This window comes from Ciona intestinalis, unplaced genomic scaffold (assembly GCF_000224145.3).
Source record: "Ciona intestinalis unplaced genomic scaffold, KH HT000137.2, whole genome shotgun sequence".
NCBI classification, from domain to species: Eukaryota; Metazoa; Chordata; class Ascidiacea; order Phlebobranchia; family Cionidae; genus Ciona; species Ciona intestinalis.
The window spans coordinates 1-27,822 of record NW_004190459.2 but is presented as its reverse complement, the minus strand read 5'-3'; the positions used below and the strand labels follow the sequence as shown (position 1 = coordinate 27,822).

At 34.2% G+C, this 27,822-nt stretch overlaps 3 protein-coding genes across 3 annotated transcripts; 2 read left to right on the top strand and 1 right to left on the bottom strand.

Moving 5' to 3' along the window:
* Window positions 1-3: 3 nt before the first annotated feature.
* On the top strand, window positions 4-21,814 carry LOC101243305 (integrator complex subunit 1). Its single transcript, XM_009863427.3, has 39 exons — window positions 4-227; window positions 619-839; window positions 1,554-1,824; window positions 2,352-2,511; window positions 2,737-2,977; window positions 3,580-3,708; window positions 4,122-4,269; window positions 4,850-5,026; window positions 5,376-5,473; window positions 5,775-5,942; window positions 6,291-6,490; window positions 6,935-7,185; window positions 7,777-7,883; window positions 8,369-8,610; window positions 9,150-9,276; window positions 9,615-9,701; window positions 9,990-10,135; window positions 10,469-10,696; window positions 10,986-11,193; window positions 11,533-11,733; window positions 11,913-12,107; window positions 12,555-12,722; window positions 13,088-13,265; window positions 13,490-13,609; window positions 13,727-13,848; window positions 14,309-14,545; window positions 15,095-15,206; window positions 15,572-15,681; window positions 16,043-16,167; window positions 16,627-16,690; window positions 17,058-17,227; window positions 17,444-17,622; window positions 18,272-18,420; window positions 18,643-18,744; window positions 19,158-19,337; window positions 19,586-19,726; window positions 20,227-20,430; window positions 20,986-21,198; window positions 21,302-21,814. The coding sequence occupies exons 1-39, from the start codon at window positions 83-85 to the stop codon at window positions 21,614-21,616; spliced, it is 6,639 nt and encodes a 2,212-aa protein (XP_009861729.2). The 5' UTR covers window positions 4-82; the 3' UTR covers window positions 21,617-21,814.
* A 572-nt stretch (window positions 21,815-22,386) lies between these two features.
* Window positions 22,387-23,952, top strand: zf(c2h2)-15 (zinc finger protein). The gene is given in 1 exon segment (NM_001078501.1): window positions 22,387-23,952. A coding segment is annotated over 1 exon segment (972 nt). The 5' UTR covers window positions 22,387-22,425; the 3' UTR covers window positions 23,398-23,952.
* A 127-nt stretch (window positions 23,953-24,079) lies between these two features.
* LOC100186911 (trafficking protein particle complex subunit 4-like) lies at window positions 24,080-25,356 on the bottom strand. Its single transcript, XM_002126380.5, has one exon. The coding sequence runs from the start codon at window positions 25,209-25,211 to the stop codon at window positions 24,561-24,563; it is 651 nt and encodes a 216-aa protein (XP_002126416.1). The 5' UTR covers window positions 25,212-25,356; the 3' UTR covers window positions 24,080-24,560.
* Between the last annotated feature and the right edge of the window lie 2,466 nt (window positions 25,357-27,822).

Below are 27,822 nucleotides of genomic sequence, written 5' to 3'. Positions count from 1 at the left end.
AAGCTTCCTAATTAAACAGAGACAGCATAGAGCAGTAATCTTATTTACCATTACCCTGCTGTATTACATCATACATGTTGGTATGAAGAAAGGTATAGTTGGAAGTAAAAGACCAAGGGTGGGGCAAGTCACCAGGCCAGGACAACCAACTGATTTCATTGCCTTGGGATCCAAGCAAAAGCAAGAACATTTTCGACCGCATTCAACTGATAATGGATCTCACAGTAGTAAGTGCTGATTTGTTGTTTACACGTACCTACAGAATTCTGCACAGAAACCAAAACCATAGTCCAAATTTTACCTAAATGTGCTGGTAAATAATCCTTCCCCAATGTTATATGCTAACCCCCAACTACTAACCCATATCACTACTAACCTCCTATAACCCCCAACTAAAAATTCTTAACTGCTAACCTCTTACACTTCCCACCAGCCTAGGTTCCCTTACTGTTACTACCATTGTGTGCTTATGTTTCCATGGGCAATGCACTTTATATAACATTTCTTCTATACAGTAAAACACCTATAATAATAACCGATGGGATAACTGTGCCCTACAAGAACAAATAATCAACAGATTCATTCAACGATATCTAACATTCTCTCATTGTTCTTCAGATAAATATTACCCTTTGCCACCAGCGAAGAAAATCAAGGTCCAAGCTCAAGAAACTTCTCATTTCCACCCAATAACCCCACATGGGAGGTTAGCTGCTGAAGCCCAGTCTCGTATGTCGCCTACAATACCTGAGCCCACTGGTGTTTGCTTAGACTGTCCCTCAGTGGAGCTTGTACACCAGGTTATGAAGCACGTTGATGTTTATCCAAGTCAAGCAGAGGTGAGCAGTTTGTGGCTTTATGGGTTAATTTAATATTAGTTAACCTTGTAGTTTATAACACTTAGCAGTTAGCATGTCGGGTGCCATGACTGGTTAGTAGCTTGCATCATATATAGTGGTTAGTAGCTTGCGTCATATATAAAAATACTGAGTTTGATTCTCGCTTCTGGTACTTTACAGAATACCGATAACTGATTGACATATGTGTCCTTTAGCAAGACACTCCAAAGACATAGCCCCAATCCAGTTGTCACTAATGGGTTGTAGCACACAGGGTGTCAGGGTAGTGGTCCTACTCTGGTTTAAATTTCAGGTCCTATAGCTGTAAAACCCCACACGTAGCTGCAGGTCCCATAACTGTAGAACCCCACCATTATTGAATAGAACACTTCACTTGTGTTATTTCTTTGCAATGTATGGTCACACAGTTGTTTTGTGTGATACCAATTACTAAACCAGAAGAATTTGTATAACAATAATACACCTGTGTTTTTACAACTGTGTTTCCATTTTCACTCTTTCTTTTTCACTAACTATCATTTATTCTTTTTTTACTAGATCATAACATTGACATGCATTATTTGCATGTACTATCCATCATTTTATATTGCAGCTTAAAAGAGCCCATGTAATAAAACAGGGTAATGCACAAATGCAGTATTGTATTCTGTATAGGCCTACCAAAATAACAAGTTTTCTCATTAATTCCGACAGGCTTTCCTTTGTGGAGCGATTCAATCTTTACGAGTTAATCGAATAAAACCCGATCACACAACTGTGTTATCACTTCTCACACTTGCTAAGCAAAGGCCAGATATATTTAACAACAAATCTGTTGTTGAAAGTTTGGCAAGCCTTCTTAAGAAAGACATTGGGTTGGAGTATGTCAAGTCAAAACACAACAACATAGTGGCAATCATTGCCTCTAGTATACTAATGGAAGTTCTTGACCAAGAAGAGAACTGGCCTCTGTTAATTGTTAGAGGTGTGTTTCATTTCTTGTTAAGCATATAAAAACTAGTTTTATTTTATTGTTTTATCACTGCTTTAATGCAAAGTTTTTGTGTGCCATACTGCATACACTGTTAGTTGATATATATATATATATATACATATATATATACTTTCTGTTTTCCTTTTTGTTTGTTTACTTGGAAATGTTTAAACAGATCAGTTATGGATGGGGTACAAACAATATACTAACAATTTTACCATTAAGAACAGGTCACCCCAAGTTTTGAGACAGGTGTGAAATCATATTATGTTTAAATATGCAACCCAGGTTTAAATTAAAAAAAAACAACATTTATCCTGCTTTTGAGTGTCTATACAAACAAGCAGATCCAAGGTTCTTTATGTTTTAGACAATAGGTGTTTTAAACATCCTAGATTTTTTTCCCGGATTTTGTTTAAAATTTAAAAAATTTTGTTAAACAATCCAGAATTTGTTTGGTCACCACCTTTTTGGGTGGTTAAAAATGTTAAAACTGATGCCCATTCTTACCTTCACAGTGTTCTTGGATGACTCACTGGGTGAACGAATATGGGTGGACCATGTTCATTGCCAGCAGTTCGTCCACACAATAGTTGCTGCTTACGGAACCAAACCTAACCCAACACTTGAAGGCGACGTGGAGATGAAAGAATTTCCAAAAGAACCTCCAGTTTTGAGGTAAAAGTTAGTTTCTTGCCTCAAAAATATCAGCTATCGAAATTTATTCCGGATATATTATAATTAGTAATTTGTACCATATATACATAGGCTGTATTTATAATTTTTTTAATTATTTTTATTATTTAATATTTTATCTGAAGAAATATTAAAATTACAAGTTTTTATTATGTCATACAAATTAACATTTTCCAATCATTTTATGTTCTTATTCATAAATCTTAGGTTTGAAGATAAAGTAGATTCAATCCACCAAATTACAATTGAACTTTTGCGTGATCGACTTACAAGAAGACAGGGTGAACTGGGGAATACCCCGGGTCAAGCTGGTGGGACCCCTAATGCAGTGGGGAAAACCCTGATTCGAACCCTGACTTCCGTGTGTGGTTTACAGGAAGTACGACTAATGTCGATTCAGAAACTTGAAATGTGGCTTCAAAATCCAAAGTTGATTAAACCAGCACAGGTAAATATTACAACAGTACTAGATGTTATAATAATTTCAAGGCACTGTCTCAGTCTGAATGTCACTATGAAGTTTGAAAGTTCATCTGAGGAAGTCATAAATTTAAATTTATAACTGTAGCTTTACAGTTGTCATAAAATTTCATTAGATAGCTTTTTATTAGATTTTACTTAAAAACACTCACATGGTAACTTTTCCCCTTTTAAACTCTGAGTTTATATGGCTGCTGTCTATATTGTATTAGTAAGTTTTGTAAACATGTATATATTAGACAAAACAACTCTTATTATATATATTTGAAGAGTCAGATGTGCCACAGTGATGTACCCTCTAGCCGAGAGGTTATGGCCCAACACTGCTACCATTGTGAGCATGTGGTTTCTAGGGCAAGATATGGCAATTGCTCCAACCAAGTGTATCCTATGCATTGTCCAAATGTACATCTATACATTAAAAATTGAACAAAATTTTTTGTATGTGGTAACTCGTAAGCAGGCACAATTTTATTAAAACAGAACACCCATGTTATAGCCATCGTTGTTGCCCAGCCACACAGAAATAAATAAGTTACATTCATTTATTCATTTATATCTAATCTACAGGACTTACTGTTGGCAATATGTGTGAACTGCAACACTCATTCACAAGAAGATGTTGATGTCATCGGTCACATGACAAAAATGAGGTTAAAATCAAAACTTCTTCTCAACCATTACACACTGTGTATCAAGGTGATTAACTTAGTGGATAAATTAGAGGTGTATATATTATATTTCATTAGGGGGTAATATATGTATTTTATTTTTTATACAACAGTATATTTTTTTACATATATTTTTCTGTATATAGAATTATTCAGGAAATACATTAGCAGTAGTTAATAGTAAACTGATATATTATATATATCATTTAATATATTGCATTATATAATTTATTATATATAATGTATATAATTAATTGTTTACTAAGCTTGAGGTACATTGTTTATTAAAAGCTTAAAACTTGATTTAAATTTGGGATTTAAATTTATTAATGCTCAATAGGCCTTCTAAAGTATAAGATATACATGCAGCATTAAAGTGTATCAAATTTAACAGATTAACATTAAGATTTTAAATCATATTTTATCATTGTTGTTTCTTAGGAATTGATCGAGGCACATCCTGACAACTTAAAGACAATGTTCAGCTACGTTCTTTACAATGAATTATCCAACGCACGTAACCCTAGCAATATGGCTGTTGTTGTCTCAACTCTGCAGTATTATCCGGAATCTGCAGCTAAAACTTTGGGTTGGTTTGAAAAATATTTTTATTTAATTTTTATTTTAACTATTTAATGGCCTTTTTTTAAACTCTTTCAACCTATTTTATGTAGATAAGGTTCTACAGCATGTTTAATCAAAGGACCTAAGACTTAGGCAAAAGTTTGCTCATTATCCCGAGTCCTGGCACCCAGAGTGCTATAAATAACCCATTAGTGAGCACTAGTTTGAAACAATGTCCCTCAAGTGTCTAGCTTAAAAACACTTACACATATTAGTATTAGTATATTTAGGTCGCAGATGATTGTCAAGTTAGGTATGCACTTAGTGTCCTTTCTCTACATTGCAAGCAAATACCCACTGAGCCATATCACTGGTCACTTTAAACCCTTCACTATTCAATATGTTAATGTTTAATGAAAAGTAAAAACTGAATAAAGGTCGTTCAAGGTCGCACCAAATAACAACACTTCTTGATCCAATGCATGTGATATTGGAATGTCACTCTGGCACATAAACTTAGCTCATATAGGAGCAATCTTATTGAAGAAAGGCTATCTGATAATATAAAATTAAATATCAACATTTAATGGTAGATATTTCCACAGCTTCAGTTTGTCAAGACCTCCTTCTTCAACACGAGGATTACCTTCGTGCTGTGCGTGGTTTGCTGCGTGAGATTGTACGTTCAGTGAAGCATGACATGCAGTTCCCTGCATTAGCATTAGGTTTGATGCAAGAACCAGACATGGAAAAGTTCTCAGCATTGGACCAACCTCATAAAGGTCATGTATTCTTATATTTCACTGTGAATAACACCAAGACCCATATTTTATTATATTAATATATATATATATATATATATAAGTAAGTAGCTTTTCTGGTATAAACGTAAATTCTTTTAGCCAGATTTAAGACGAAACAATGGTATAATATTAAAATTAACGTTTTTACCAAAAGAGATTTACTTATATATAATCTTATATTGCGTGCTAGCAAAAACAGCCGAATGATTATATTTTTAACAGAAACTGGAGCTTTTTTAAATAAAACTGTTTATTTTTCAAATAATAAATAAATTACAGGTTATCATTTTAGTATAAATGGCCTCCATAACTGTCCATTTTTCCACAGATCGTTTTATATCATCTACATGTGACCTGGTATGTTTGACAATGTTACTGAGTATCACACCTCACGCCAAGGAAGTTATTGCTTATATAATTGGAAAGGTAACAATATTTTCACTATTATTACAAATTGAACTGCATTTAATTTGGAACCTTTATATTGTTAATTGTATTAAAATTCTTTGTCTAAACTTAGAGCCTATATATATATATATATATAAATGTATATTATTTAAAATTATTTACTGAACATTTGACATTATATATTTTTTTTATTTTTTTGTCTCATTTATTAGTAAACAAAGAACATTCAAAGAAATATAAAACCGTATCCTCACAACTCACATAGACTGTTGCTAGTTGTTTAAAACATGAAAGTTCTGAAAAAATTATGATTTTTCAGAAAAAGGCACTTGAAGGTCAAATGTCTGATGCTGAGATAGTCTATGCTCAGTCCAAAGAAACCCTCGCTAAAATCCAACACAATGCATTATGGTGGGCACATGCTGTGGTTGTACCTCGACTAGCACCTCGAATTTCAGCACAGGAGTTTATACAACTGCTGCAAAAGGTATGTTATCAATTTTTTGTGTTCCCTTTAAAAAATGTGGTAAATTATTTTATAAGGATATCAACTGTAAAATCCTTTGCTCTTATAAAAACATTGGTACTTCTGTTAAAAGTTTATCATTTTTTAGACATAACACAGTGGTTTTTGCGCCTGCATCAAATTCTCCCAAAATAATCACCTACAAATTTACATAAGTAACTTGTAAGCCGGCAAGAGGTGTATGAAACAAAACACTGTTATATTGACTCTAACGAGTCAACAATTGCCATTCGGACATTCCCCACCACGCGAGTATAAACAAGCTAAAAACACGTTCACTTGTTTTATGATTTATTTTCATCTACCAAGTTCTTGTTTCTGAAACCACCTGATACTTACCACACACGAGATAACTGGCCACCAGAATCAGAACGAACATCCTTAGTTAAGATGTGTCACGACTGTTCAGTGTTGGAAGGTTCCATACTCAGACTGGCAGCCATTGGGTTGTCCACTGACCACCCACTTGTACCAGCTGAAGCGTTGGATATGATCGGACAACTTGTAAGGTAGGGATAAGTGTATTGCTGTGTTGGATGTTTATCTGGCATATGTGTCAGGTGCCGTGGCTTGGGGGTTGGGCGCTTCCATCATAACCAGAAATTGCCCCAACTTAGTGGTCGCTAATGGGTTGTAGCACCCTAGGTGTTGGGGTAATGGTTTGCATACATGTTTGCCATGATGTCAAAATCTTGCCCAAATCCTAGGTCCTCAAGTAAGGAGCAAACCCATATAGAATAGCATACAATTACACCAAATATACCCATAAACATATTTTATGCTGTATAGAGAGCAAATACCGATCACGCTAAATCCTAGGTTCTTAAAAAAGGTCAAACTTCTAGAAAACAAAATGGAATAACACCACACATATCCATAAAAGAATTTAACGCTGTATAGAAGGCACATACCTATAACCCTCCAAAAATCTTCCTAAATCCTCCCCTCCACAGACGAGCAGGAAGCATCGCTCGCCCGGACTTCAACTCTCTCATCACTGAGAGAAGCGATGTGATTGATACAATCCTCGCTCTATGTCATTACCACCATCCAGGGAACATTCGTCTCCCAGAAGATTACACCCCACCCTCACTAGCAATATCCCAGTTATATTGGTCAGCTCTTCAAACTTTGTTGATAATCCTCGCATTCAATCCGTCTACTGTTGGTCACCAGGCATGGACACAATATCCCATGCTTAAAGGTAGGGTTGTATCGATATAGGAAAACAGAATTGGATTTATGTTGCATACAACGGTGTCTGAGTAATAGGCCAAATTTGGCCTCAATTTTGAAGGGCCAAATTTGGCCTCAATTTCAGGTCCTTGAACAAAGACCTTACCCATATAAAAGAGAATGCATTATACATTTTTTTAAAAATATAAACAAATGGGTTTTAGGAGAGTGGATACATGTTATTGTAACTTATTCAATCTAATAATCTTAAAAAGTAAAATGGTGTCAAAATAAAAAATAGAATTTGATAAATATCAGATTTTTTTCTAATTATATAACAATCACAATGCATTGCTTACATAGATTCTAATATATGGGTAATATTATACAAACCCTGTATTTTAATCTAGTAATATTTTCAGTGTTATATAACAATTAACAATCCCAATGTATTGCTTACATAGATTCTAATATATGGGTACTGTTATACAAACCCCGTATTTTAATCTAGTAATATTTTCAGTGTTATATAACAATTAACAATCACAATGCTTACATAGATTTTAATATATGGGTAATATTATACAAACTCTCTATAATAATCTGATAACGTTTTCAGTGTTCATGGAAATGTCAATCGTAAATCGATTCTCGTATCCCCCGGTAACTGTTGTTGATAGCGATTTAAGAAGTCAGATGACGGGGAAAGAATTACAAATGTCACTCGTAAGTTTAATTTGAATAAGGATACACAATGCTGTGTTCATTGTGCATGCCTTTTATCTATGAATGGTTTATGTTGGTTTTTGTATGTGTTTAAAACAACATAGGATTTTTTTGTATTTTTCTGTCTGATTTAGGTTTAATTTTATTTACACTTTTATTGGTAATAAATCTTTCTTCCAAAGTTTCTAGTTAATAATCGTAGGCGTAGGATTAGAATTGGTAAATTAATTTATGAGGTTTAAAGACTATAGATTTAACTACATTTTGACACTGTTGCTCCACATTTTTCTAAAAATCATAAAAATGTGACCCCTTTGTCATTGATTTTTATTTTTTAGTTATTTAATGACTTTTATATTTTTACATTTTTCCCTACTTATTTTCCTAAGTTCTTTTATATATGGTTAAGGTCTTTGTTGATAGCCTGTAGTTTTATTTACGCCAAAAAATTTACCCAATTTTTTTTTTTTTAATTAAATTTCTAGGTTGAAAAAAGTGAAGTCCTTGAATTTGAAAGCCACCTCGCTGCTGCCACGACCAGGTTAGTTGTCACTGAAGAGACAAGCCTCCTACTGTCACAACTCATTGCAATGGACCCACAAGGTCACCCCCGACGACCCCCTGATCGGGTATTGGAGCAACTCAGTGCATTGTCTCAACGAATGCAACTTGGGGTCCTACTTTGTCAATCAAGACAACCAGATTTTCTACTGGAAATAATCAACAGGTATGAATCAGCTGTTGTGATGAGTCAGCTGTTTCATGTGATGATGTAATATGACTAGAAATGCGAACATATATTAGTTCATACAGAGTTTTATAGAACAGTGCTTCCTGATCATTTTTCAAAAAAACTAAATTTTAGACATAAATTATTCATTAATTTTGGCAACACAATGTTTTTAAACATTTTGTAACTTGACGGGGCAATGACAGCTGTTATAACACGGTGGATCTGTTTACAGCTTGTGCCTGCTTACCAGTTACCACGTATATATATAACTTTGTAAATGATTAGTTTTTGGGCAACATAGAGCTCTGAACCCATATTCTCTTAATTAGCGGCAAACGTACTATTCAATATGCCAGCAATCTGATAGACAATCTGATCAAAATCTAAATATATAAACACTTTGAGATGTAATTATTCATTCCTATTAATGAGAAGCTCCATTTCGACACAAACACCAATAGTTTGATTGTCCAGGGTATTTGGAAAGATACTGTTCACTTACATATGACTTACCAATATGTATGTATTTCAAGGCATGAGGAAAACCAATCCATGACGTGGCTTCCTGAGCTTGTGGCTTCCACCAAAGGTCAAGTAGGTTTGCTACCCGTGCAGTGTCTGTGTGAGTTTCTACTTGTACAAGATAGTGAGTCGGAAAAGGTAAGAAAATTGTTTTATTGTAACCTAAAAAAATAAAAATTAAATTGTGTTGGTGGAAAAAATGTGTATTGTAACCTAAAATACAATTATAAAATTCCGCGAAAAAAAATCATTTTATATCCTAAAATTATAACTGTGTAAACGCATTTGTGTTGTTGGGTGAAAAATAAAATCTCTTTAAAAAAACAACAACTATTTTTATATATTTTAAGGCAACTTATTTCTTTAAAACTTTGCTCCTACATTCATAAACATAAAAGTTCCATATTCCATAAGCAGTAACGAAGTCCCCCTTAGCACCTTACATCAACCCTAACTATATAAATTTTTTTCCCCAGTTACTAAGTGGGGGAATACACATCGATGAGTTGGTCATTCAACTTCGGAAAATTATCACCAGTGATAATTATGAAGATTCTTTACAGGTTTGTGCAGAAAGATTTTGTAAACCAGAAAAAAAACATTTTTCTTGGATCAATTATTTAGCTATATATATGATTGGTTTATTCCTGAAAAGTTAAATAAATAAAATTTTATCGTGTTCGCAGCAATTTACTTATAATTTTTCTACACTGTACAGGACAAAGTAACTTTGCATCTGTAAAAAGCCAGAAACCAATATATGACATCACTTTACACGGTCATGACCTGACCCCCACCCACCTTTTTTATGTCTGTGTGCTGCTGACATTACCCCTATTATTAATACACAGGTGGTTCAATATTTCTTGAAGCGATTATCGTCGCCACAAAAACTTACCCGGAGTCGATCACGTTACGCTCTGTCGCTCGTGTTGTCCGAGATAAATGAGGGAAAAGAAGGTTTAAATTCAAGAGAGAAAAGCGAGAATAACTTTAGGTATTTACGTGAATTTGTTTTCTAAAAATCTAGATTTCTTACAAAATATTATCTTTAATTTTAATAAAACATTTATACTTGATTAGTGATGTTTTTTTTCAGATTTTAACACTCTCTAATTTTACTTTCACCGTCACTGGAAATCTTTAAAATACCACTCATATTTTTTCAATTTATTAATATATATGAATATGTTCATACTGATTATTTTTCTTTTTTTAATTGTTTATGTTACAAATTATCATTTTATCTTTGGAAAATTTCATTTTTACAAACATATTTTTCTACTTAATTTTAAACGCATAAAACATCACTAAATCATATCCCCTACAGCTGGTTGTTAAATGACCTCCCACAACTCCCACATTATATGACGGTGATTCGAAGTCACGCCATCGACGCCGTTCGTAATGCTGCGCTGGTTGAATCGTTCCCATCATGCATTGCGGCGTACGTCGCGTATTTATGTCACGATCTAACGCAGTACGCGAGCGATGATGTTGAAATAATGGAATCTTCATCTAAAGCTGCAAGGATGTCTGCTCATCTACTGATAGATAGGTTGGTGGTTGTTTAAATTAGTTATGTTTGGTTAGAGTTTCTTAAACAGGGCTGTGGCTCTGTTTGGGAGTCAAGATTTTTTTTGAGGGGTAACATTTTAGCTTCTGCTCCTGAAATTCGATTACAATAAATGTCAATAAAAATATGTAAACTATTTTTTCATATTTCCTGTTTTCATCAAGAATTCGTTATTTTTAGACTTTTTTCCCAAATTTACATTAATTTTATGTTGCAAAGTAGAATAAAACCATAACTGTATTTTTTTTTAAGAAATGTTACGTTGTTGCAGACGTACGGTCGTTGAATCAGCGTTAAAACTCACTCGACACCAGGTGTCTCCATCGAGCAGCGAGAGCACAGCCAGTAGTCTCATGTCAGCCTTGCTCCAAATATTTTTGACCCACGTGACAATTGCCATGGCACACGAGGCACAGAGACAAGCCGCGGCAGGTGAAGACGGCACCAACCGAATGCCGTGGAGTGATGTGCAAGATGAGGTGTGTTGAATAAAAATTAATATGGCTTTTAATTTATAGATTTAGCCTTTTTCTTTTTTTAAATTCCTTTTTTTAGTTTTGGTGCTATTTTTATTAAATACATAAATTTCTTATTTCTGTGCCATATATTTCATGCTTTCAGTAATTTAGCCTTTTATAGCAATTAATATTCTATTTTTTTGTAAGGTTTGCTGCTATTTGTTTTAAACACATAAATTTACCATTGGTTTAAAAAAGTTATCTACTAACTCCCCCGCAAAAAATAATGTTCTTCCATGTAATGATCAATCCAAATTACCTCAAATTCAACTTAAAATACGAAGAAAAAAATTCCTACAGGTTTATGTAAGGTGGCCAGGTCAATACAAAGCAGCCACATTACATATCATCATACCACAAGCAAGTATAGTGTTGCTTGGATACGGAGCGCCTTCACAACTCTCGTTCACGTCAAGAGATCCCCGGCTCCCTCATGTGGATCTGGTGTATAACGAGTTAATGGGTTTATGGTTCACTGAAGAAGGATACGTTTTACCACAGGTGGTTTTACTATATTTTCGTGTTAAATATGTTTTGTCTAAATGATTTTTTTTAAATATATATTTTATAAAGTTAAATTTTTGATTAAGTTCTGTTCAGTTGGTATTTTAAACTGTAAGAAAATTATTTCAATAAATTTAAAGTAATTTTTGTTTAATTTCACTATTTTACATTTTCAGGCTTTCTTAATGGACACACAAGAGGAAGCGTTGCTTCTTCCTGATTGGTTGAAGTTGAAGATGTTAAGGTCGAAGGTCACGCCATTGTCACAACGTTTAAGATTTGCTGCAGTTCGTGATTTAACAGTTCAACAACTTGTATTCTTTGTTCAGTCATTTGGAGTTCCTGTTGAAGCCATGGATTTATTACTAAGGGTGAGTTGTGGCTAGGTGCTTGGATTATAACCCAATGGTACCGGGTGCTCGATACTGATATGCGTATGTCTATCTTTACTTGGGCAAATGTTGATAGGTGTATGTGTCTTAGGTTATGCGCTTGCATCATAACCGAAGTTAATGGGTTCGATGTTTTACACTGGTACGGATAAATCAATCAGGCATATGTGTTCGGGCAAGACGCTCAGAAGACATTGCTCCAACCCAGTGCTTACTAAATGGGTTGTGGCAGCCTGGGTGTAGGGGTTATTTGTTAACCCTGGCCTAAATCTCAAGTCCCATGTAAAACCTTACCCACATTTTTAAAATTTGCCATAATTTAAAAAAAAACTGTGCTCAAAGCACAGTCAACCACTACAAACCTATATTTTTTGTGATAAATTAAAATTGTACTTTTGAAATTAAAATTGTACCACTTTTTTTCAGGTTCTAGATTCCCAATGTGATTTGAACCGTGAAGCAATCCTAGCTGCCACACGAGGCAATACAGAGTACATGTCACGCTTGTTGGACGTACAGAAGTTACGAGGTTGTAAGGCGGGTGGAAACTTTGCTGCACTGCTTAAATCTCAACTACCTGATCAAGGAAACCAAGTATGTGTTGAACTTATTTAATATAAATATAAAAATAACTGTAGACTACTGCACAGTAATTGGTCAAATCCTGCCTAAATCCCAGGTCCCTGACAAGGACCTCACTCCTGTAGAATCGAACACAAAAAAATACTTTTTTAAATAAGTTGTATCAGTGTTGGGGAAGTTGGTCAAATCTAGTCAAAATTCCAGGTCCTTTACAAAAACCTCATTCTCATAGAATAGAACACAGATTAGACTTTCACTCTGGGTGTTGAAATAATTGGTCAAATCTGACCTAAACCCTAGATCTAGAATCAACAGCATAGAATAGAAACTTAGTAGTTTCTCAATTATCCCAATGTAAGCCCCTTTATATTCAACAGGCAACAAAGTCTATCCCATCCACATCCCATGATGTGATTGACCTCATCAGTGATAATGACGAAGCAATGGATGTTTCTGTACCCGCACCCAGTGGTAGAAGAAGAGGAAAGGACGGAATATTTGCCGAAAATATTCAAAGCATGGAAAGATCACTTGAGATGATGTTTTCATCCAAAGGTAAAAAATTCACAAAAAAAAAATATAAATAAATAAAACTATTTCTTTTAGTTTTATTTGTTTATTATTTTTCTACATAAATAATAATTATTATCGGGATTTAAGGGTTCGAAATATAGTTTTACCAGAAAATTTACCAGAAATAAAACCATTTTTGATTCTGGTGCTAAAATATAACTGACAAAATAAAGTTACAGTTATTTCCCATATTGTTTATTCCACAGGAAAAAGTGTTGTTATTTGGAGGGAGCTTCTACAAGCTTTCAATCAAACAAAAACCGGAGGAGACCAGAATAAACCGGTTTTGCTATGTGTGCAAGCATTACATAACTTGATATTAACAGGTAGGTGGAACCAACTCTGGCTTTAATTACCATAGCTCGCCCATGTAGGCCATCTCTATATACAATAGTATAAAAAAATTGTAATTGGGTTTAAAATGATAAAAAAAATTTAATTAGATTTTGTGACGAAATTGATCAACTTTCCATCTCGAGCGACGAGTTTGTTACGCATGGTCGACCGTGCATTACGTTCCTGTCAACGGAAATTTGATCAGAATATTCAAAACAAATTTTCTCAGGTAAGAATATGAGTTGACCAAACTTTAGACATACTGTGAATTAAATCTAAATTTCCGATTCCATTGTTTACTGATTAATGCAGTGTTGAAAATTCCGGGGCTGGCCTGCCTACCTTACCACCCCAGGTTTGCTGCTTAAGGTTGTAAAAGTATATAGGTTTTTACTAATGCTTATTTATACATTGTGTCATATGTCACTTCAATTGTTACCACTTCACTTGTAAATGTACATACCTTGCACGAGTCGCTAGGTGTAGCGACCACACTTATTTTCTTCCAATTAAATGTAAATATATTTTTTAAATATATACAACTGTTGTTTTGTCACTATATCCTGTCTTTTCTTTTAAAAAATATTTTTAAATCTTCCCTTACATAATTGAAAAGACAAATACAGTTATTACTTTTGTAAGTCACACAAATTGTTGTGCCCATTTTTAACCCACCATATTATCCATAGCTTGTCAACATAGTCTCACAAAATCTTGGGGTTGAAAAAAAAGAAGGAAAGGTAAACCCCCTTTACAGCTTTGTGACATCATGGAAGCCATTGTCAGGGTCACAGAGACTTGGGGTTCAAAGGTCACCGTCGGTGGAAAACAGTGAAAATTTAAGGCAATCTGATTGGTCAAAACTGGAGGAGTTTTTGCGAGATCAAATTACTTTGCTTGATAAAGATGAAGGAATCAAAGCTAAGGTAACTTTGAATTAAAACTTTGTCATGAATGATATTAGTATATTTTGTAGCCACCAGGTGTATCATAAGTGTGAATGGTTTTTATAACTACATGTCTCCATAAACACAACAAAATCATGTCATTTTAAAACAATAGTAATATAGTATTATGTAACAATTAACTCATTTTTATATTATAATAGTCTGATAGTTTTACAGTTAATTTGTATTAAGTTTATCAAAAAAGCTCTTGTTACCAAATAGGCTAACTCTGTCCTATATGTTAGGCCCTATGGCCTACAGCACATGATGGCACTTGGGATTTAAGTATTACCCGAGTACCAAGGGTGAAACCAATAATAGTGACCACTGACCACTGTGTTAGAGCAATGTTTCTTATGTGACTCGCCCAAAGACATATTTGTCTACCAGTATCGACACCAGTGGTGAGCTTTGAACCCTGTGTCCTTTGGCTAAGCCCTGACGCCAGAAATATCCTAGGTCACTTTGCGTTATAAAATCCTATATAAACCTTATATATTGGAATAAAGTTGATTGCCATACACACAGGTTGGACTTGTGGCACAAATATTGCTTGAGGAAATTTCACACCGAAGGATCTTGGTTGGGCGTGGTAGAGCGGACACCGATGATGTTTGTTTCACCAGCATTGGGACAACAGGTAGGTTTAATTATACGTGACGAACCTGGGGTGGTAGGGTGGACATGCTTACCCTGCATTGTTTGCACAATCAGTAAACTTTCAGTTCAAAATTCAATATTGTTGCACAAAATATTTAACACAAGGGAGGAAGGGATAATTAGACACATAATTTTATAAAAACAGATTTCGCCCTATTGGTTTTAATGTTTGCTGACTAATCTAGTGTCGAAAAATCTCAGGTTGCCATGCATATCTTACCACCCCAGGTTTGCCGTCTATAATTTATGACACAGTTTGCTGTAGTTGTTTTACATTATTTCATAAGAAATGTTGAATAAGGTAAAAACCAGGTTTGGTGCTCATATATATATATTTTATCCAAGGTTTATTGGTGGATTGGTTGCAACTTCTTGATCCCGAACTTCTCGCGCACTCTCCTACTTTACAACGGAAACTTTTGTTCGAGTCAGGAAAGAATGACTCAGCAGGAAGTGTAAGTTTGTTGAGAAATTTACTCGCTTTGTTCTTTTTTGCTGAGTCATCATGTTATTTTCTAGATTTATTCTTAAATGTATTCTAATAAAGTTTAATCTCAGAAAATATTTTGTTCTTATTTTTAAAACCCATTTGTCTGATTTTTTTATAATAACCTATGAAATTCCAACAGCAGTCAAAATGTTAAAATAAATTTCATGTTTTATATACAAAATTAACACATAAAAAGATATTATACATTTTGCCTGATAGCAGAAGTAACAGAACAGAAAAGCTATTTAAAAAAATATATGTTTTTGAAATATTTTACAAAATATATAAATTTTTTTAAATTTTTTTACAAAATTATTTTCTTGTAGTCGTTAATGTTCGACCAAGCGTATCTTCTCTCTCTCCTCGCTGAGCATTGTAACTGGGAAACCATCCATAGTGCCATCAAGTGGTTGTTATCCGATGCAACTCCTGACCCAACATCAAGGAATACGTGAGTTAATAAATTTGAATATAAACTTCGTAAATATAGAAACTTTCAACATTTTTTTAAAGTTTGAATTTGGGAAAAAAATACAACCATTATTAAAAAAGTTCTAAAATGAAACTGTGACTCTAAGTTGTATTTTCAAGCCCCAAATACAGTCTGGTGCTGTAGCTCAGTGGTTAGTAGTTGTATCCACTGGATTAGAAGCTCACTTGTTGCTGATACTTCACTGGTTACTTAAAATTCTACTGGCTTACTAGTTAGGCACTTGTATTATAACATTATAAAAAAGGAAATAGCATACCAACCTTTATATTGAAGAAATTTGATGATTACCTGGCTTAGACATAGAATGCTAAAAGTGCCTTTAATATTCGCGCCAAACGGCTTTTGTTAAATTAAATGTTGAAAGGAAATATCATTGGTTTCTAAACCAAGTAAATCACCTATGATTATTCTTTGCAGGAAATCCACAATTGATCCAAAGACTGCGTTAGATTTTTTATGGGTAGTCATTCAAACACCAAAGGTGAGTAGTGTTTATCGGTTACCTTTGTAGGGTAGGGTTATATGTGTTACAGTTATATATGTTATAGTTATGCAAATGCTTAATTTTTATTCAAAAGAAAAGTTTATTTTAGTTTTTTTTTAGTGGTTGACTTGAAATTGCCACGGTAGTTTTTGTATTATTTTCTTTCTAACTGTTTGATATGTAAAAAATGTTCATTTTAAAGTATGATAAATTAATGTGTATTGTTTATCCTCCCAAGCACCCTTCGTTTAACGACTGTGATTTACCCCATATGTAACTTTGTTTGTGATTTTTGGATTTTCCAATTTTGGGATTTTTTTCTTATTAAGATTTTTTCCCATAACTTGTTATAAACCCTCTATAGATATGGCAAGGACGAGAAAACAAAAGTACGAGCGTAAACGAGTCTGTTTTGAGTCTAACCATCGACCAATTTTGCCGACTCATCACTTACATGGTTGCCACGGAAGCAAGCATGAAATCCGACCAATCAAATTCAACGACGTATTTAAACTTATTCAGTGTTTATTTCAGGTAAAAAATAAATATTTATATTTTTTAAATTTTGTTAAAAAATGATTAATTTTTCCTTTAAATCATTCATTTTTTTTCTAAAATAGTGATGTTTTTTTTCCCAAAATTTGTCAAAAAGTCATTAATTTTTTTCATAAAATAGGTGGTTTTTAAAATAAGTCAGGTTTCTAAAAACATTTTTTTTTAATTTTAAATTTCTTTTTTTTTATTTTCAAGTAAATTTTCTCAATCTGCTTCGAACGTGAACCACATCGTAAGCTTCATGTTAAACAAAGTTAAATCCGATGAAAGTATCTTTACTCCCATCTGGTGGCAACTTATAGCGCAGATGTACGTCCTACAACCACATGCGGAGGTGTGGAACAACATGGTGGACCCCGGGACAAATATTAAAGGTTTATATTATTGCTGTATAATAAAGAGTTTTATCAAAAACAATAAATAGTTTAACTAAAAATAAATAAAAACGTTTAAATTTTTATTTAAAACAGACTATTTTTAAAAAATAATAAAAGGTTTATTTTTTACTGTTGGCACATATTTGTTCATATTCCTAGAAATTGCATATAATATTACAAAGGTATATTGCTCATATTATGTGATAAAACACCAATATGGTAAAAATTGTTCACTTTGTATTTTTTAATATTATTTCCCTTCTTTTTCGCTTACAAACAATACATTACAATATAACATGGCACACCATGTGACCTAAGATTTAGGCCAACATTGGTCATTACCCTGACACCCGCATATCCGTATCAGAGTTGAGCATCGAGCTTGGTATCCTTTTAAGATGCAAACACCGAACCGCTAAGATCTGGAACTGCACAGATTTTGTAGTAAAATCTATCTTAATCATTTTTCTAAAACATCTGTTTGGAAAGTTATCTTGCTAACCTACATTGATTTTTGAGTTTTTTTCCAACTATAATGTGCATTATTTTTTGGGTTATGTTTAAACATTTTAACACGTATTAAATTTACTATCCATGGAAAACCTAATATCCATAACAAACTTAACACACATGGAAAATTTTACAGACAAGAAGTTATCAGATCCTGAGATTGAAAGTTTGTGTGATGCGGTCGCCATGGTAAACGTCGGTTCAAACTGTCGCACTGATGCCCTCGTGTGTTCCTTGCTGAACAGACTCGGATATGTTCGTTCAAGCGCGTCTAATGATTCACAGGTAAAATGCTATTTCTATCTTGTCATGTTATGATTTTTAGATAATGTTTTCGGGTTAATGTAAAGTTAATGTAATTTTTTATACATTAAAAAAAAAGGTTCAACTATTATCCATTATGTTTTAAATTTAAACGTAGTTTACATTTTTCATAATAGCTACATTTTTTATAATAGCTAAAACTTTTCAAGTATATATATTAATTTTTTAAATTTAATTTAATAGTTTGGAGCAAGCATGGTGTTGTCGAGCATAGATTCTGCATACGATGCAAGTCTTATATTGATGAAGATAGCAGGGTCACGACCTTTGCTTGTTCTCCGACAGGTATTTATATATTCAAACAAAATTTTTGTTTGCTTATTTGTAAAAAATAAACTTAAGTTTTTGTTAAATAAGGGTATAAAAAGTAACGCGTACTTTCTCTCAACTAACAGTTTTCTGTTTTTAGCCAAAGTTTTAATATCTTGTAGGAAATTTCATGTATTGTCGCTGAACTTTTTTTTAATTAAAGAGTTCGTTCTCATAACTTTTTTCTAACGCTGTTTTGTTTTTTGAAACTAGTTGTACCTTTAGACCACATTTGAGCATCTTTACTTATATACAAATTTTAATTTTTTTTTTTTTCGTTATTACCCCTTTAAACCTTTATTTAATACAGGAATATAAATAAAAATAAAAAATAGAAACTTTAATTTTAATTTTATTAAATTATCGTTTTTCCACCCCTTTACCTTTAGCTCCCTCTAATGTCCTCGATGCTCCGAGGGCGAACACGTCACGAATTCAGCGAGTTTAAAGTCCTCCACCACCTCCCACTGATGCTCAACACAGTGATCCTCCTGAGGATGACCTCCCCGCTTCTCTTCCGATCCTCACATAACAAACATACAACGGAAATAATGACCATGTTTTGGCAGGTTGGTAATTTATGGGCAAAATGAGCAAAAACTACCAAAAAAATTTGCAAAAAATGTTCTGGCAGGTTGGTTAAACGTATGTTATATTTTGTAGGGTAAAATGTGCAAAAATAACCATGTTTAGGCAGGTAAAACATATAATATATTGTATTGGGTAAAATGGGCCAAATCTAGATTAAATCGCAGGTTTTTAACAACCTATACAAACCCCAGTTTAAAAACATCCATACAATATTTTAATATTTCAGATGTTGAAGCAATATTGCCATCGTGCACGTAGACAGATGATGACCGTGTTGGTGAAAACTTTATCATTAACTCATCAATATCTTAACCATCAACCAACTCAAGCTGTGGCTCTACTTTCAAAACATTCGCAAACATTACAGGTAGCTAATATATGTGTGATGATTCGATGCCTTGGCGCTGTGTTGCTATATCTTACTAGTTTGTGTGGCCTAAGTGGTAAGCACGCCTGCCTCTATACAAGAGGTTAGGGGTTCAAGGCTCGTCACTGCTACCATTTTGAGCGTAGGTTTCCTGGGGCAAGAAACTGAACGGCAAATTGTTAGTTGTAACATCCAAGTGGAACTTTATGGGCTATCTAATTTATCAGCCATACATTAAAATAAATAACATACATTGTAAATCGTAAACAGACTCAAGGTGTATCAAACAGAACCCCTGTGTTATAACTACTGTTGTTGCCCCGCCACGCAAGAATAAAAAATAGTCCTCCTGTTCAACTATTTTTTTATTTTGTCATATTTTTTTTTTTCAGAATATATAAAAAATGCAACGAGAAATTTTAGATGATAAGAAATTCATCTAAAACTTTCCCTTAAAAAATATTTTTGACTTTGTTCAACTAATTATTTTCTTTGTGCAGTCGTTGATAAAAACGTATCATGATCAAGATCACATTCTCCCATCTCTCTCCTCCTTCCAATCTGCTGCCATGTCTTCATGGACGGAGGGATCATCCGATGCAGTGAGATCATTCTACATCCCGCATCTTCTGTGTCCGGAACAACCAATCTCCGCTTATCTTGAGTTAATTGGGAAGAACCAGGACCTTGAGAATCAGTTGTTGGTGAGATTAGTTTTTATTTAGAAAAATGACAATTATACTGATCTGACTATAGCAGGCATTGATTTCTACAGTGTTGGTAATAAAGTGCTGCTAATTAGAAAATTTGCGTTGCATTTTTACTGTATTGTCTCTTAACTGGCCGGTTTATGTAATTCCAACAAAATTGTGTTATGTACAATTTCCTGTATATAGTACTGTACAAAGCATGTGCTTTCTGTATTTCTATTTAAATAGGAAGGTTTTTCAATAATAATTCTGAATAAGAAAACATAAATGTCACAATTGGCAAACTCATGCCCAACCTGGTATACAATTGAAATCGCTTTACTGGCGCCATGTTCACATTGTTTTAGACTTAATTTGCGTTTGCGTGTTTGTTGGTTTATTTTGAATATTTGTTCATTTAGTTGGTTTGTTAATTGAATGGTTGCTACATGTTAATTTAATTTTCAGTTTGCTGCATGATGTAGTTTGTAAGCTACATCTAATGACATATATGTCTATATACTAAGAAAAAAAAGACAAAATTAAAAAAAAAACAAATTTCTTCCTTAGGTGCTGCATGATTTTGATGAGTCATCAAAACGTAAAATTGATGATGTCACTCCCTTTCTTTCGGATCTGCGTCGTATTTTCTGCAAAGGGCGCGACCCAGTGGCAAGAAAACTTGCACTCGCTGCCACCCTCCGTCATGCGAGAAGCCACCCTGAAACAACACGAAACAAAATCCTTGAAGATTTTATTTCATGTTTAAAACAACATAACAAGGTATGGTGTAGGTTTGGACACTAATTTTCTGTGGTGATAAGTTTTTTAAAGTTTAGGCAATAATTTTATCAATATTCTCTAAATCCTATTTTATTGGATTTAGTGCCTAGACAAAGAAAGTGACAAAGTTCATTTGACGACTTCCTTTCCAAACTCCGTTCTTTCGTCGATATCGTACGAGAATGATGTCGTTGCCCGTGATGTCATCAATTTCCTTCCAGACTTAACAGTTTTGTGTCGTGAGGAAGCGCCACGAATTCTTGGCGCTGCATTTGATGCCGCTGTTCGGGACTCCTCTGGTGCAAAATCAGGGGATAATATCGCAAACAAGAGTGAAAGTTTCATTATAGCAAGATCAATGTGGTTGCTTTGTGGGTTGGCTGAAACAGAAATGCTTCCAACTGCTGGTCCATCCTAATCATAACCGTGTTTCTTTTTCTCATTTAAATTAGTTCATTCTTTACAATTATGAAACAGATCACTCAAAGATGCAAAGTATTGGCCTTTTATTTGGTTTGTTGACCAACAGTGCCATTCCATTTGTTTTGTTCGCACAACTGTTCTGTTTCTGTTTTACATGTTCCTTTTCTCGAATACAATGTGCTACCAGAGTAAACTGAAGTGTTTATGCTACAGTTTGGAAGGTTTATATATAAATAGGTATGCCAAGTTTGTATTAAAATTTTGTCTGTATAACTGTAATAACTTCGCAACATCCTGTCATTCGTGCGAAATACTAGTCGTGGTTGACTCACCGATATAATATAAACTGTGGGTTGACTCCATTTTCCACCCCGCGGATAGCTAAACGGCGAAACAGTTAGCGCCCTCTATATAGAAGGCGCCATTATCGCAAAGCGAGATTTCATTTTTTTACTTTTGTAACAAAGTTGTCTGTTGTAATATTTAGATTTATTTAGATCAGTGTGGTAGCAGTAACTGGAACAGCTGGCCACAAAAACTACAGAACAATTGATAAAACCTTAAAGAAGAGCCTATAGGGCTTGCTTTTAAATTGTAGGTTACCTGGCTGCATTTATGTTTGATCTATTGTATTTTGAAAGTAATTTCGCAGTCTCTGCGTTTATTTGCACCATTTTTTGTTATTGTATTAGACCAGTACTTGAAAGTTAGACACCTTATTGCTTATACTATTGTTATTTAGTAAAAACGAATTCTATTGCAGTGGTTATACTTAAAGGGTTAAGGTTTACCTGTTATACATTAATGTCTCCCAAAAAAACGAAAAAATTCAACAAACCGGTTGCAAACAAAAAGTGGAGTCCTGTAACTGAAGTTAAACAAGAAATCGTTGAAGCACTTCCTTTTCCTGCTGAAGAGAACAAAGACGAAGAAAATACTAACAAGTTAAGAAAAACACGCTCGCACACCCGCAAGGAAAATGGATTACCAAAATTGATTTGCTCCATTTGTAATAAAACTTTCCAGTCACAGAAAAGACTGGCAAACCATATGAAACTACATGATGAAGATGACCAATTCAGTTGCGAAATTAGTTTCACAGATTTGTGTGTGATGGAATTAACAGAACCGGAAACTGCAGAAACAAACGAAGGAGAGGGAATGAAAGCTGAAGTAGAAGTTACTGTAGATGACGCTGTGCCAATATTTAAACCTGAAAAGATCAAAATGTTTAGAACAATTGATTATCGTGGACGTCCAAAGGGCAAAGAAATGAAAACTTGCCCAACTTGTGGTAAAACATTTGAATCAACGGCCAAAACAAAGCAACATATGCGACGAGTGCATGCAGAAGTTAAGAATTTTCAATGCAAAGATTGTGACAAAAAATTTTGTACAAGAAGCAATTTATGTTCACACATGCTCGTACATTCAGGGGAAAGAGCTTACCAATGCGCTTCTTGCAATCATGCCTTTAAAACGCGTCTAGCATTAAAGCGCCATTTCCTAACTCACACTGGCGAGAGGCCGTACAAATGTCCATATTGTGATAAAACATTTCGACTGTCTTCTACACTAATTCGACACAGAGATGCTCATGTTAAAGAAAAGAAATACAGCTGCGATATTTGTGGAAAGAATTTTCATCAGAAAGTGAATTTAAAACAACATCTTCTCATACACACTGGAGAGAAACCTTTCAGTTGCAAATTTTGCAGCAAATCTTTTACACAAGGATCCAATTTGAAATCTCATGTTTATAAAATGCATAGCTAAGAATTTTCTTATGGTCAAAATCCCATAACTGGTTTCATTCTGTTGTCTGTGTAATTTCAAAAACTACCAATCATATTTAAGTTAACAAATTTTCAGGCATCATGTTGTTTTTGTTGATACTTTTTTTTCATACAAATTCTGTGATACAATTAGTATGTAACATTAAATTAAAAATATGTTGTCAATTTATCATCTCTAAATTAATTCCCTTACCTGGTATACATTGTTGTAAAGTTATTACATGGCATTTATGTTACTATGTATTGTTACATGCATGGTTTGATTTATCTTCAGTGAATTGTAATGACGTGTAAAATGTTCGGTTATTATGTAGTTAGACATATACTTCTACACCATGACATTCTCCATTCAAAAAAATGAATATGATGGATCAGAAAGGTCATTCATAACAATCTGGGAAGTTGAACTGTTAAGGTTGAACAGTTGAATAGAAACTAATGTAAAGCAGGCAGTAGGCAGTAGGAAATGTGTTAACTTGGTGTGTAACCTTTTACAGGATTCAGTAAACAATATAGTTTTTCATATTCTGCAAGTAAAATACAGAGTGTTCAGAAAGTTACTGATCAAATATTTTTTATAATTACTGATTGTGGGGTTTGGAAAAATAAATAAAAAGGGACCAAGTCAGTATTGATGATAACGGAGGTCACTTTCAACATCATTTGTAATTGTCGTTCATATTTATCTCCTGAATTCTACACTGAAACTGGTCAAATTAAGCAAAAAAGTTTCTACTTTTGTTGCATATACAGGCAAATGCAGTGATAAGCTGAGCTAACATGAACTTAATGATTTTATTAAGATTTTAACTCCCTGGAAAGTTACCAAAAATTAGCGAATAGTTATCATGTTTGGTTCAATAACTTGAATTTTTAGCATTTGCTTGAGAGTTGCAGGCAAAGTTACATTGCATATTCTCAAGTTAAACATTAATCAGGAAATAATATTAAAACAAATGATAAATGATAAAAAATCAATAACTTTAACTATGGATTCTCCATGTGTTGTAAAAAAGTTCAAATGATGCCTATTAAGCAATTTCCATGTTGTACCTGTATAAATATTAGTGGTACATGCTTAAAATATGTTTGGTTAAGTGAAAAGTATAAATTTATTGCACAGCTGTATCGGTACAAATAAGTTTAAATAGCAGATCCAACTTTTTCTGTTTGTTCAATTGCTGCAACTACCTGGGAATCAAAAAGCTCGGTTCGAATTGGCATTTCAAGTGAATAAAATGGGTTTTTAAGAGCATAGTCTGAATATATGGTGTATAATCTTGCCAGTAAACTGTCAACTCCAACCTGCTTGGGGTCAGAAATTACAATAAACTTCACCCCAGTAACAGTTTGATGGCAGTGCAGTGTAAATGTGTCAGTTTCAAGCTTCTGGATGCCAGAGCTGCCACTTTCAGGCGATAACTGGACACTGATGGCGTACAATGAGTGGAACATACTTGCCATCATGATTTTTTGATTAGATGACAGTTTTGGTCGTCCGAAACGTATGTTTAAAGGGTAATTCTTCTCATTTTCTATGAACTCCATCACGTCTGAACCATCTTGAAGCTTTCTTCCATTTGCTGGTTTCCCGTTTACTGATAAAATAACGTGGCCAACTTTTATGCCGTCTTGTTGCCCGAAAACGACAGTGACATAATCAGTTTGTGGCTCAAGTTTTAAATCCAACGGATAGCTGAAAGTCTTCTCTAATTCGATTGACGTTTTCTGGTGGTCATATTGGAAAACCAGGCCACCAGCTTTATTGACCACATACACGGAAAAGACAGTCATATTATTATTGGAAAATCGTCATTTTAAAATAAACACAAAAATCAAAAACATTAATAAACAGAGTTGTGCTATTTGCGTGGCAAGACACGGATTGACACCAGTGCCCCCAATGTTTGTGATACAAAGCCATCGAAAACATTTCTATGACTCTGATAAGATAATGATGTTTATTAATTTGACAGTCACAATAGTTTTTAATATTGATTATCTATTACTGTATGTGTAGTAGTACTTAAAATCAGAGTCTGTTTATATACGGACTCTGCTTAAAATGCATGCATTACACGGAGTTCTGGTCTTACACATTGATTTTGGTACAAGTTTTCTCAAATGTATCAACCCGCATTCTCGCCTTACGTGCCCCAGGTCCGAATGTGAAGTCGGCGCGTTTTCTCTTCACGACGCTCCTTTTGTAACGCGTGAGCATAGTACACTAACAGTTAGTATACTACGGTGTATGTTAGTGATTGATCCAGAAGGTTCTATTAGGTTGCGAAGCTAAAGCGGGTGAGTAAACGGCTGATTTCATATTTTATCATACTGTGATATATAGTTGGGTGGGAGAAGATGGCACACCTTTAGCACATAATATTCTGATCAAGTTTTAATCAATTCGAAACGGCCTATATGAGTCATGAGGAAACGGTTTTATAATTCTTTGAAGGTTCTTTTTTACTACCAAATACGACGAGAAAATAGAATAAATAGGTGTCCCATCCTCCCCCACTCAACAGGGGTCGAAAGCTAAAGTGGCCATGTCCCCTGGCCACCCTCTACCAACATGGACATGGCCAGCTACCAACATGGACATGGCCAGCTACCAACATGGACATGGCCAACTACCAACATGGACATGGCCAGCTACCAACATGGACATGGCCATCTACCAACTTGGACATGGCCAACTACCAACATGGACATGGCCAGCTACCAACACGGACATGGCCAACTACCAACATGGACATGGCCAGCTACCAACATGGACATGGCCAACTACCAACATGGACATGGCCAGCTACCAACATGGACATGGCCAGCTACCAACATGGACATGGCCATCTACCAACTTGGACATGGCCATCTACCAACATGGTAAGGCTGGCCATCCACCAAAATGGCACGGGGGCCCGACTACCAAACTGGCGAGGAACCAAATTGCAAACTTGGGACCAAATAGTTCTCAGAGATAGGCTATGCCAATCATAGAGATACTAATATATAACACTATATATGGTATATAAGTATCTCTATGATGTCAATATAGTGAAGTAGGCTATATGCAAATGTTAAGTGAGTAGTAAAAAGAACAATGAGGTATTTTTTATATCAGTGTAGTTAAAGACGGGAATAGTTATTTATTTATATTTATTTTGTTGTTTTTTAGTTCGTTGGATCAGTGTACAAACCGAAATCATACCAAAACAAGATAAACACTTCAAACCCCCAATGGTTTGTGGTGTGTTTTAAAGTTAGCATACATTTAAGAATTTGGGTTAAACACTTTACATGTTGTACCAGGACCCTCTGACAAGACTTTGATAGAATGTAGTATATTGTGATTTAGTCTTTTTTTTTTATAGAATGTAGTATAATGTGAGTTAGTTTCAATTATGGGCGCCATGGAGGGGCATGGTAGACAAGTCTACCTTAAAGTTTTCTGCACTGCAATAATCTGTAAACATTGGCATTATTTTGTTTTAAAAGAATGGGTGCAAGTGAAGAATCTTCCCCCAACCTTATTTGCTAACCACTAACCGCTATAACCACGAACTACTAACCCCTATAACCACTAACTCCCTATTCATCAACACCTAACCCCCTAACTTAGGGGTTAGTGGTTAGCAAATAAGGTGGGGGGAGATTCTTTACTAGCACCAAAGAATGCATGTCTAAATATCCCTGCCTTTCTACTTTCTAAAAAGTTTGGCGGGAATGGTTTTTAATGTCATTTGTCAAAAATGTCAAAAAGCTGTTCTTTTAATTGTAGGAACATTGTTTACAAAGAAGTTGATTGGCAACTGATTTGTTTATTACAGTTTAAATAGGCTCTAAGTTCTGAAGGATATATTTAAATTTTTAGATTTCTTTTATTATTATATTCGCTTCTAAGCATATTATGTTGCTATGATCAAGTTAACTTACACGTTCTGGATATGTAACTACGCTGCAATAAAATAAAACAACACAATATTATTGTTAACATTTTTTTAAGTTCCTTGTAAATAGCAGGCAGTGCATGAATATCCCTTGTAAATAGCAGCCAGTGCATGAATATCATTAAAATCATATTCAATAAAATATTGCGGAAAATCACAGATAAATTGTGACAACGTTCTGGAAATAATAGATTGTTTCTTTCTCATCATTTAAACTGCAAAAAAATGTAGAATGTGAGCTAAACAAACCAGAATATCTACTGTGGTAAATTGGTCTATTTCATACTAATACTACAGAACGATTTACAAATTTGCCAATTGGGAAAAAGTTTTTATACCTCAATAGTGCACTTGTTTCAGGACTATGGTTGGCTGAATCGACTTGAAGTTTTGCAAACCGTCTTTTTCGGTTCCACATTTAATGCCAGTTTGGCATGTTTTCTCAAGAGCGTCTA